This window comes from Hippocampus guttulatus, chromosome 22 (genome assembly GCF_054856545.1).
Source record: "Hippocampus guttulatus isolate MCC_2025c chromosome 22, RoL_Hgut_1.0, whole genome shotgun sequence".
In the NCBI taxonomy this organism is placed as follows: Eukaryota; Metazoa; Chordata; class Actinopteri; order Syngnathiformes; family Syngnathidae; genus Hippocampus; species Hippocampus guttulatus.
Genome location: NC_141282.1, coordinates 382,235 through 394,562, shown reverse-complemented (window position 1 = coordinate 394,562; position 12,328 = coordinate 382,235). Strand labels below are relative to the sequence as shown.

General features: G+C 45.0%; 1 protein-coding gene across 2 annotated transcripts; it reads left to right on the top strand.

The window, feature by feature from the left end:
* The first annotated feature begins 2,299 nt into the window (after positions 1 to 2,299).
* LOC147185892 (uncharacterized) lies at positions 2,300 to 5,548 on the top strand. Of its 2 annotated transcripts, XM_086102950.1 has the most exons (3): positions 2,300 to 2,402; positions 4,157 to 4,688; positions 4,752 to 5,548. In XM_086102950.1, the coding sequence occupies exons 1-3, from the start codon at positions 2,300 to 2,302 to the stop codon at positions 5,449 to 5,451; spliced, it is 1,335 nt and encodes a 444-aa protein (XP_085959076.1). In that variant the 3' UTR covers positions 5,452 to 5,548. The 2 variants fall into 2 exon arrangements, with proteins under 2 accessions (XP_085959076.1, XP_085959075.1); XM_086102949.1 differs by having other exon boundaries at positions 4,157 to 5,548.
* The last annotated feature ends 6,780 nt before the right edge of the window (positions 5,549 to 12,328 follow it).

The following is a 12,328-nucleotide window of genomic DNA, read 5'->3' as shown; positions in this document are numbered from 1 at the left end:
AAACAAACAAATATATCAGATTTTTGTTAAAATCCATCAAATTCCACCAAACTGACATGGCTCCTAATTGAGAGTGCAGAACGAAACTGATTGGGGAGAATGAGGGTATATGTAAGCTTATGTTAAATTCTTAATTATTTTCATTTTATATTTGAGCATTATATTGTTGTAGTTATCTAAATTACATTATGTTTAATAATTGTTGAAACGTTCTTATGTTGCTTGCGTCTGATTGCCTAAAGAGAAGCAGGAAGTATTTTCGTGACTAAGGGGGGGTGTTCTCGTTCATCCGTTCGGAAGTGCAGACGTTTTTTTTCTTTTCTCCTTTTAATAAACTGCATTCAAGGATTCCATCCCTCCTTTTGTCATTCGTACAGAAGAGCCATCCACTGAAAAACAACGAACCCCTCAATTTCCAGGATACAACAGATTACCTCAATAGAATCAGAATCAGAATCAGAATCAGAATCAGAATCAGAATCATCTTTATTGGCCAAGTATGTAGAACACACAAGGAATTTGTCTCCGGTATAACACGCTGCATTAGTATCATCGTAAACAACAAAATCATTGAACCATTTTAGAGTAACCAGTAGCAGTATTTGTAGTACAAGAAGAGTGACTACGTCAGTGACTGTTTAAGGAGTTAATGGCTAGAGGGAAGAAGCTGTTTAAGTGTCTACTGGATTTGGTGCGCATGGATCTGTAGCGTCTGCCTGAGGGGAGTAGCTGGAAAAGGTGGTGGGCAGGGTGCGGGGGATCCAGGAGGATTTTCCGTGCCCTTGTCTTGATTCTTGCAGTGTGCAAGTCCTCAAGAGTGGGTAGGGCGGTGCCAACGATTTTTTCCGCCGTCCTAACTGTCCGTTGAAGTCGGATTTTGTCCTTTTTTGTGGCGGCCCCAAACCAAACCGTGATGGAAGAACACAGGATTGATTCGATGACTGCCGTGTAGAACTGTCGTAGCACCTCCTGTGGCAGGCCATGCTTCCTCAGCAGCCTCAGGAAGTACATCCTCTGCCGGGCCCTTTTCAGGATGGAGATGGTGTTGACTTCCCACTTCATGTCCTGGGAGACTGTGATTCCCAGGAACTTGAAGGTCTCGACGGTTGACACGGGGCAGTTGGATAGTGTGAGGGGCAACTGTGCAGAAGAATGTTTCCTGAAGTCCACGATCATCTCTACAGTCTTGAGCGTGTTCAGCCCGAGGTTGTGTCGGCTGCACCAGAGCTCCAGCTGCTCCACTTGTTGGCGGTACGCAGACTCGTCGCCGTCTTTGATGAGACCGATGACCGTGGTGTCGTCTGCGAACTTTATGAGTTTGACAGCTGGATCTGTTGAGGTGCAATCGTTTGTGTAGAGAGAGAAGAGCAGTGGAGAGAGGACACATCCCTGTGGGGCTCCAGTGCTGGTGGTGCGTATTGATGATGTTGTTGCTCCCAGTCTCACCTGTTGTGTCCGTCCCGTCAGGAAGCTGAGGATCCACTGGCAGATCGTAGGGGACACACCGAGGTGGAGAAGTTTGGGGGTGAGGAGTTCCGGGATGATGGTGTTGAACGCAGAGCTGAAATCCACAAACAGAATCCTTGCATAGGTCCCTGTGCTGTCGAGTTGCTCGAGGATGTAGTGCAGACCTATGTTGACTGCGTCTTCCACAGACCTGTTTGCCCGGTAGGCAAACTGGAGAGGGTCCAGCAGGGGTCCGGTGACGTTCTTTAGGTGGTTCAGCACAAGGCGTTCAAAGGACTTCATGACCACAGACGTCAGGGCGACAGGCCTATAGTCGTTCAGTTCCGATGTTGCCGATTTCTTGGGAACTGGGATATGGTTATTTAACCTCACATATCGCAGCACGGCAAAATAACTTGAATGAGGACCGATCACATTTAAAATACACTTAACCTTCAACCATTCAAACGTTTAAAAAAATTAAGGTTTTGTATACTGTAATTCCCATTACAAGGCGATTCTTCCGCTTCCAGAATTTTTGTCCGAATTGTGTCCGTACATGGTTGTTCGCTTGCTGTAGCTGTATCTCCGCATGCCGAACGACTCGACCGCTTCAGTTTAAAATAATCATAATAATAGTCAAAATAGAGAACTCTAACCCCCCTTTTTTGTCGAATTAAAGCTCAATATACTTTAGCCTTGACGCAGAACAAACATAGTTACTTTATTAGACAATAACATCATTATCGCAAGCAACTGGACCGAGTTGAGTTTACTTAACCTGGTTTGCTAGCCTCTTCGTCGCGAAGCATAGGTCAAGTGTGGACGTAAAGTGTTGTGATTTTCTTTGAAAATGCGCCCAAGAAGAACAGCAGAGAACGAGGAGCAACTTTGTGGGGCAAAAGAGGAGAGCGGCGGTGTTTTCAAGAAGTGTCGATTTGGCTCACGCAGAGCAGGTTTGGTCACTTCTCGTTATGACTCCATAATCGGGGAAGTACTTTTTTCCTGTCATTATTAACCATTTTCATAGCAGAAAGCTGCGTTTTCTGTCGAGAGTGGACAAGCCAGCTGCCACTATTTTTCATACTTTCATACGTGCAGATGTTGCAAGGGCCAGTTCGGAGAGATTGATGTCCATTTACAGTCAAACCTCGGTTTTCGACCCAAAACACACGAGATCCTTTAGCCACATCATTGACTTTAAGATGGTCTTTCTTTTTTAGGATGCTGCTGATTTTGGCATGCCGAACTCCTTCGCCAACACAGACGCACGCACACCTGATTCATGTTTCACGATGAAATCGTTCTTAAATTCAATAGTTTTGCGCAGTATTTTCCTCTTTTTTTCACCAGCTTTACGACTTCCACTTGCTTTCTTTGGTGCCATGCAGAAATAACAGTCCAATTTGCGGAGATCTCAACAAACACGTTTGTTTTTTTTATCGTTATTGAACACAATGGACGCTCTTTTTTCTATCTTTGTTGAACACGTCTGCTCACAATGGATCTGTCATTTCTTCATCTACCCGAGGAAGCGTCACTTCCTCGTGTAAGGAAGTCTAGAGGAGTCGAGTGGCGCATTCAAGTGCGCTCAGTTTGGTCAAGAACCGGAAGCCGAGGGGAGTCGAGTGACGTATTCAGGTTTGCTTAGTTTGGTCGAGAACCGATTTTCGGTCGTAATCCGAGGCATAAAAAAAACTCAAAAATTTTGGTCGAAAATCTATTTGGTCGAGAAAAGAGACGTTCGAAAACCGAGGTTTGACTGGATTACTTAAACGATTTCTGCGCCCTTTGTAGATCCTCACAACAGACACGTCATGGAAAAATCAACTTTTTCTTCAACACAGCAGATGCCCGACACATGTTTTTCAGTCAATAGTGAACGAACAAACACATTTCGTTGACCGTTAAATGTCAGCCTCATTGGACACACTCACACCATCCTGTAGCTGGAAGGAAGGCACTATTTTTAATGACTTTGGAGCCTTATTTTATCCACTCAGACATTTTGGTTGCATTCACGTGTAGTTGGTGAATAGTTGTCTCACTTGGGTGGCAGCAATCGCCTGTTGTTTTGGGGCACAGTGCTTTTTGGCATAAATAACTGTGAATGCCTTCCTCAGTGTGCCTGACCCATACTTGAGCCACTTCTTGTCAAAGCCATTGGCTCATGTGTTTTTGAGACGATATAAAAAGAGGAAAAAAAAGTTTCAATCACATACACAAGGTCTTTCCGTTGTGATGTTCCAAATTGTAAACTTTTATTTCAATAAACACAACATGCTTGAATGCAAAAAACACATTTTTTACCTCTTTGTGCCACCCACCAGGAAAAATCAGGATGCCAACCATACCGACTAGCGGGGCGTTCAACCACGATTCTATCTGTGTCTTCTGTAGTTGCTTCAGGTCATTCCGGTGCACTGCTGTTGACATCGCGCCTCCATAGTCGTGCAACCCTGAAACAGCAGTTAAAATACATCGCTGCTGCAGAAGGACATCAAGCGCTCATTCAGCACAGCTGGAGCTTTGCATTGTGTTGAGCGAGATCAATCAGTTTGGCTGGGGGTGGCAGAAAATGAGCTGGAGGCGGCCGCCACGCCATTTTGAACGCAGGAGAAATCCTGCAATCAAATTTGGCAACCTTGTTAACACTGTACTCTGTGTAATAATACATCATTATGTGTGTTGGTCTTCTCGTGTCTTTCAGACTTCAGCAAAGATGCTTGTCCTGAGCGTCTGGATGCAGAGCCCTCCCACTTTAAAGAGGAAGAGGAGAAAAAGGAGGTCTTCTACTTTAAAGAGGAAGAGGAGCAACAGGCCCCTTACATGAAAAAAGAGGAGGAGCTTGAGCACCCTGACACCAAAGTGGAGGTGGGTAATCCGCCCGATATCAAAGAAAAGGAGGAGGAGGATATCAGCAAGTTGCCAATGACTTGTGTCCCTTCAAAGAGTTTAGATGAAGATCAAAATGGGGCGGAGCCTCCAAGCAGCAGCTCGTGTCAGCGCATGACAATAAAAGGTGATTGTGACCACCATGGAGCATCACAAGCAGACGGCCTCATCGCTCCACTGTCAGATAGTGACATCTCGTCAAATGCTGCCGATGAAAATAAAAAGTCTGATGGTGATCTCACATGTCACACTGACAACAAACCCTGGAAATGTCCTTGGTGTGAGAAAAAGTTTGCTGATAAGAATGCTTTGAAATTACACACCAGAACTCACACCCGTGAGAAACCGTTAACCCCTTCAGACTGTGGCCGGAAATTGTCTCGTCAGAGAAACTTAAAAAGTCACATAAGAACGCGCACTGGTGAGAAGCGTTTTTCCTGCTCAGACTGTGGCCGAAAATTCTCTCATAAAGGAACATTAGTAAATCACACAAGAACACACACTGCTGAGAAACCTTTTTCATGCTCACTTTGTAGCCAAAGATTTTCTCAGAGGCAACACTTAAAACGTCATACAAGTGTACACACTGCTGAGAAACCTTTTTCGTGCTCAGTTTGTGGTCAAATATTCTCCCAGAAGAGAGAGTTTATAAAGCACACAAGAACCCACACTGGTGAAAAACCTTTTTACTGCTCAGTTTGTGACAAAAGGTTCTTTCAGAAGGGAGACTTAACAAAGCACACAAGAATCCACACTGATGAGAGACCTTTTTCCTGTTCAGATTGTGGCCAAAGATTCTCTCAGAAGGTCAATTTAAAAAAACATGTACGAACCCACACTGGTGAGAAACCTTTTGCCTGTTCAGATTGTGGCCAAAGATTCTCTGAGAAGGGAACATTAACAAAGCACGTCAGAATCCACACTAAAGAGAAACCGTTTACCTGTTCAGACTGTGGCCAAAGCTTTTCTCACAAGGGAAGCTTAAAAAGGCACACAAGAACTCACACCGGTGAGAAACCCTTTGCTTGCTCATTTTGTGGCCAAAGATTATCCTGGAAGTATCAGATTCAGAATCATAAGTGTGTTGATAAGATGAACAATAATCAATGAAATGTTCACATCCCATCTGAGCAGGCTTCATCAGGCCGATTGTATTTGATGTACCTTGATCTTGGGCTGCTGAACTTTTCTTTTCCTTGACTGCATTGAAAAGTTTCTTGTTATAGAAAATCTAGCATTCTCATCGGGGTTATAATACATTTGGATTCTTCATTATAGTTACTTTTTATTTGGCTTGGAGTTGTTTTATTAAATGTAGTTTGTTTTAACAAGTTTTTCAGAGGGGGTTTGGTCATTTGTATTGAAAATGAAATGAAAAGAACGTTTAAATGACAAGAGAATGTGCGAAATGAAGCCAGTATGTGCCTGTTAGTAATCAATAAAGCCTTACTTTGACACGGCAATCAATACTTTGTATCCACAACTTTGTCGTGGAAAAAAAAGAGCCCCAGATGCTACTCTTGGTTTTGTTTAGTTTACTCCCGACTTTGCTCGTATTTTACCAGCGATCAATACAGTGACTGCCAATGAAGAGAAAGCGACATCAGGGTGAAAAACTAGTTTGGAGTGCGGTGTGCAAAAATGCAAAAGGTGAACAAGCGAGATGACTCGTGCTAAAGAGCTGTCGCGCCGAATTCCCAAGGAACCAGAACCATGGTTAAGAAGAAGGAGAAGTGGGAGCCGAGGCATGCCGATAACAGATGCATTTTCAAGAATTCATAAAAGCACAGCCAGAAAGTCAAACATCCACATCGTTTGGTAGCAACCGGTGACGTGCGGTGAGATTCTTAACCAGTGAGGCACTAGTTTCTGTTATCCACTGTCGCTCCTTAGGAAGTTGCTGACCACCTGCCAGCTTCATCGGTTCCTTCACTAAGATGACAAGCGCACGGTTGGCTTTCCATTGTGGCTTCTTGGAAGCTTGGTCGCGGCGCAGGGTCTCAGACGTCGTACGAGGGCCTTAAGTTTCCTGTTCCCGGCATCTTTCCTGGAGTCGGTTGTTCAGGCGAATGGTCAAACTCATGAGTTCCTCCAGGTGAGTGATGTCATCATGAACCGCCAGTTCATTTTGAACTGAAGAGTTGAGTCTGAGAAAGAAGACAGGATTTCCGGGTGTGCATTGGTCACAGCAACAGCCCAAGAACTAGCCTGGACAATCAACAGACTCCTAACAAACAGGATTTTAGGAATCTTGGAAATAAGTGGAGTGTCGTTGGTCAAAGATGAGAGCGTGGTGATGAATAAATTGACCGGATTGCTGGGGTTTTCCATGATAACGAGACGGGTGAGGAGGGTTCTGCTCACGGGATGCCACTGGATGTTGGTTCACCCCAGCGGTGGTGGTCAGCGACTCAGGGAGAGGATTCCCTAAAGTGCGAGCAAGGCGATTGCACCGCAGAGCTCCATCAAATCTGTGTATGCCGCTCGTCCCAACTTGAAAAAACAATAATCGTCATTGTGACCCAGGCAATATTCAGAGTATGGTGGTTTGGGATATTGAATGCTTTCACTGGTGGGTCCTGCAAACGGCTGTACAGCAGGGGAGCTCATTTGTGTTTTTTCGCATGTTTCGTGTCCACCCAACACGCCGGAACGTATCGACTTTGAAGACTTCCTCGCGTCCAGTGATGTGCGTCGATGCGAAGCTGCTCCACATTCGGCCACACGATTGTTGCTGTTGGACAGTCTGCGTTGGTGCGGCTGGATGGATGGCTGCTGAGGATGAGGAGAGAGGAGTGTCGGCGCGGAGCGCGGATGCGTATTTGGAACTGAGAGTCGCCGCTTGGAATTGGAATAGATTTACATGGGACAGGAGAAAAGAACCAATCTCTTTTTTTCGTCACTGGATGCTACAGCTTCTTGTTGACTTTCAAACTTTGCTTGTAACCGACGTGTGCACATTTTGAGCATGACATCTCTGATCCATTGGTGAAAGGACACTTTGTTTCTCTCCTCTTTCATCTCAAACTGCTTTAAACAACAAAGCGTATGAGGAAAAAGTGGTTAGGATTGCACGACATGTGTTGTGTTTATTATTTTACTTTATGTTAATTGTTTTGTTAAGCACTTTGTTACAGCTGCAGATGTGAAAGCGCGATATAAATCAGCATGTATTGTATTGTATTGTATCCTGGCGTCCCACCGGTTGCCCTTGGCTGGCCAAAGCTTTCATTAGCTTCTCCGACTGCAGGAGGCGGCCCGGTCGTTGAGTGGTTTGCCCATTGGCCTCAGCGCCAGGTTCGATTCTGGCTCCATCCTGTGTGGAATTTGCATGTCCTCCCTGTGCTTGCGTGGGTTTTCTCCGTATACTCGGGTTTCCTCCCACATTCTAAAAATGTGTGTGGAAGGTTTATGGAACACTCTAAATTTTATCTAGGTGTGAGTGTGAGCTCAGATGGTTGTTCCTCGATGTGTGCCCTGCGATTGGCTGGCAACTATATCAGGGGTGACCCCACCTATTTCCTGAAGACAGCTGGGATAAGCTCCAGCATGCCTGTGACCCTTGTCAGAACAAAAGGATGAGAAAATTGATGGATGAATGGAGTCTGCGGGATCCATGCTCGGATAATTCTGTGATGTTTCAGAACAGTCTGGAACAGGAGCGGATCCCACATATGCAGACGAGGATAAATAAATAAAAAGTTTACGTACGAAAAATAAGGTCACAAGACTGACAAAATAGAACATAAAACACTAATAACAGGATCATAACAATACCTACAGAAGCGCTTGTAAACGGCAAGGGAAACAAAAGAATGTGAAATAACTTCTCGATAAAGGGCAAGGAAAAGCCAAAGAAAAAACAAAACACCCCAACGACCACACAACAAAACAAGACTCGGTCAAAATGGAACAAACAAGGGGATATTGAACCAGACAATGAGCGAGATCGAAGAAGGTGGAGAAAACAAGCACTTCCATGAGAGTCGTGAGCAAGGTAAATAACCTGACAATAGCTCGGCTGTCCGTTTGAACCAAGCGATTATAATGACATTGCGTAACAGGTGTGGAGCGGGAGGAACAGCCCTCCGATACCACCTCCTGGAGACAAACAGAACAGGACCATGACACTTCCCTGGGGTAAGATATCAAAATGTGAACCCCAAAACGCAAGATATGGGTCAAAATCGAATTTTAGAATAACTATTTTCAAGGTGCACTCGAAGGCTACTTTGAACTGGGATGTCCGAGTGACGAAGTCTCAGGGGGAAAAAACTGGACCCCACATTCACAGAGTGATTTCAGTGTGACGTCACTCGTCAGAAATCACCCCCACGTAGACACACGGGGTTTATGGAGGAACAAATACACATTCCTAAAATAAAATATTCCAGATTTTTATTCGTCGTGGCAACCAATTGAAAACAATCGTCGCGCCAGCTACAAGTGTCTCTTTCGACTTGTGAAGCTGAATAGAGTGTTTTTCACCACCACTACACAGGGGCCAATGATGTACTGTATTTAACCGAATTGTTAAATGGCACGGATAATACAAGATACGGACAATCAAGTTGAGCAAAAACCCTGTGAATCGACAGAAATCTAAACACAATTGATGTTAGATTTTACTTCATTAGGAAGCACTTCACAATGGAAAGATAGATATTGCATGTGGGGAATCGGAAAACATGGTTGCAGAGTTATTGACAAAACCATCAGATAGGATTCCGATTGCAAAATTCAAAAGCTGTGTTCCGGCTAATTATTTTTCAGATGCTGAGAGCAAGGCAGGGTGTTAAATCATGTGCTCTCATAATATCATTTATGCTTAAGGAGTTGGGTTCAATATTGTGCTCAAACATCAGTATGTTTATCTTGTTTCGGATCCCATAAAGTACAGTTTACGGTAATGTCATGAATGTTACCTCACTGTCGCAATATTTTCCCATGTACGTGCGGACACTTTACTTTCGTTGAACTGTGTTTCATTGTCACGTGTGAAGAAGAACTGGAAGACAAACACTAAAGGAAGCAAACTAGAGCTGCTGAAGTGGCGTGTTAGTGCTGTGACTCCAGAAATGAATACAAAAATATGGACATCAAAGCTGGAAACTCAACTTCATCTCAGAGCTTGTGAACAATTTATAAGTTATTTTTTTACACTACATTTCCCAATCAAAAAACAAACAAGACATGGACTCGTAAGGACTTGGGCAGACACTACGGGCTATTTCAAATCTGTTCACGATGCCGTTTCTTGACTAATGCGCGAATTATTTATGTCTTGTGACCTGTTGTAACTGTCATATGCTTGTGCAGGAGTTTTTTGCCTCACTCAAATTATCCTCAAATGAGGGTAGTTCGAGCGTGGTTTTTTTTTCTCCCCCTCTCCCTCCCTTGTTTCTTTCTGACTTTCGGGTTGAGTGAACGCTGGCGCGTTTTGGCTGCCGCTGCTCAACCCGTATTGTTTTGTGTTTTTTGTTATTGTAAAGTGTCCTTGGGTGTCTTGAAAGGCGCTTATAAATAAAATCTATTATTATTATTATTATTATTAGGAATATATTGTCATGGATCCCGGTTTCCTCCCACATTCCAAAAATATGCATGGCAGGCTGATTGGACGCTCTAAATTGTCCCTAGGTGTGAGTGTGGACGGTTGTTCGTCTCTGTGTGCCCTGCAATTGGCTGGCAACTGGTTCAGGGTGTCCCCCGAAGACGGCTGGGATAGGCTCCAGCACCCCCCGTGACCCTAGTGAGGATCAAGCAGTTCGGAAAATGGATGGATGGATAGATATAATTTACGTTTTTATCTTGCAATACGCCACATCTGGGATTGCCAAACAACGTTCAAAACTTTTTGCCTTTTATTTGCGAAACTGTTCAAAAAATGCAAGCACGCACCAAGTTACCTCAATTTAGATGAGAACATGTTAAGTTATTTAGTCTACTAATATACAAACAGTAAAAATAACTTGAATGAAAATATAGCCTCTTTAAAATTGAGCTAAAGATTCTAACTCCAAGGCGTTATACTTTTGTTTTGTGAGGTCATGTAATGTTCGCTTGACGAGGTGATTTCTCGTTCTTCCCTTGTGAGGATAAAGCGGTTCAGAAAATGGATGGATGGATTCTTTATTGTACTTTGTTTTTATTTGGTTGTGAGTTGTGGTTTTTAAATAATGTAGTCGGGTTTAATTAGTTTTCTGAGGAGGTTTGGTCGTTTTTATTCGCTCTTAGAAGTTTTTTATTTTTTTTAACTGAATCTGTCACGTTGCGAGGTGGTGGTGGACCCCAAAAAGCAGGCAAGAGGGAAGAGCACGGTGTGCTTGATGAATTGTATTAAAACAGAAAACTAATTTCAAAACAAACAAAGTCCAAAGTAGCAAACAAAAACCATGACTGAAGCTCAAAACTATCAATAACAGAAACATGACAAACAGACAAATAAACATGACAGCAGCAAAAAGCAACAAACGAACATGACAGTAGCAAAGAGCACCAATGACCCGACAATGAGTGGTCGGGCTGGGAGTCCTTTTAAAGCACTAATTACCTAATGACCAACAGGTGTGCAGCTGCAGGAGGAGCCCTACAGTGCCACCTGTTGGTCCCAAACTGAATCATGACACAATCATCCTTGACTGTATAGCACCCCACATATTGAGCCTTGTGTTTAATCGTCTTTTATTGGATGTGATCCTGAATAAAATGGCCATTTTCCATTTTGTCATGAAATCTATGATGTAGCCGTAGGTATTATTGTTTGAGACTGTGTGTTGCTTGCTGGCCAATAAAGTTGTCCATCCATCCATCCATCCATCTTCTACCGCTTATCCGGGGCCGGGTCGCGGGGGCAACAGCTTTAGCAGGGAAGCCCAGACTTCCCTCTCCCTAGCTACTTCTTCCAGCTCTCCCCGGGGGATCCCGAGGCGTTCCCAGGCCAGCTGGGTGACATAGTCACTCCAGCGTGTCCTGGGTCTTCCTCGGGGTCTCCTCCCGGTGGGACATGCCCGGAGCACCTCACCAGGGAGGCGTTCAGGAGGCATCCGAATCAGATGCCCAAGCCACCTCATCTGGCTCCTCTCGATGTGGAGGAGAAGCGGCTCGACTCTGAGCCCCTCCCGGATGACCGAGCTTCTCACCTTATCTCTAAGGGAGAGCCCGGACACCCTGCGGAGAAAACTCATTTCGGCCGCTTGTATCCGGGATCTCGTTCTTTCGGTCACGACCCATAGCTCGTGACCATAGATGAGGGTTGGAACGTAGATCGACCGGTAAATTGAGAGCTTCGCCCTTTGGCTCAGCTCCTTCTTCACCACGACAGACCGATACAACGTCCGCATCACAGCAGACGCTGCACCGATCCGCCTGTCGATCTCTCGCTCCCTCCTGCCCTCACTCGTGAACAAGACCCCAAGATACTTAAACTCCTCCACTTGGGGCAAGATCTCTCCCCTGACCCGGAGGGGGCACTCCACCCTTCTCCGACTGAGGACCATGGTTTCAGATTTGGAGGTGCTGATTTTCATCCCAACCGCTTCACACTCGGCTGCGAAACACTCCAGTGAGAGTTGGAGAGCCCCGTTTGAAGGAGCCAACAGCACCACATCATCTGCAAAAAGCGGGGATGCAATACTGAGGCCACCAAAACGGACGCCCTCAACGCTTCGGCTGCGCCTAGAAATTCTGTCCATAAAGATTATGAACAGAATCGGCAACAAAGGGCAGCTTTGGCGGAGTCCTACCCTCACTGGAAACGATTCCGACTTACTGCCGGCAATGCGAACCAAACTCTGACATCGGTGGTATAGTGACCGAACAGCCCGTATCAGGGGGTTCGGTACCCCATACCCACGAAGCACCCCCCACAGAACTCCCCGAGGGACACGGTCAAACGCCTTCTCCAAGTCCACAAAACACATGTAGACTGGTTGGGCGAATTCCCACATACCCTCGAGGACCCTGCTAAGGGTGTAGAGCTGGTCCA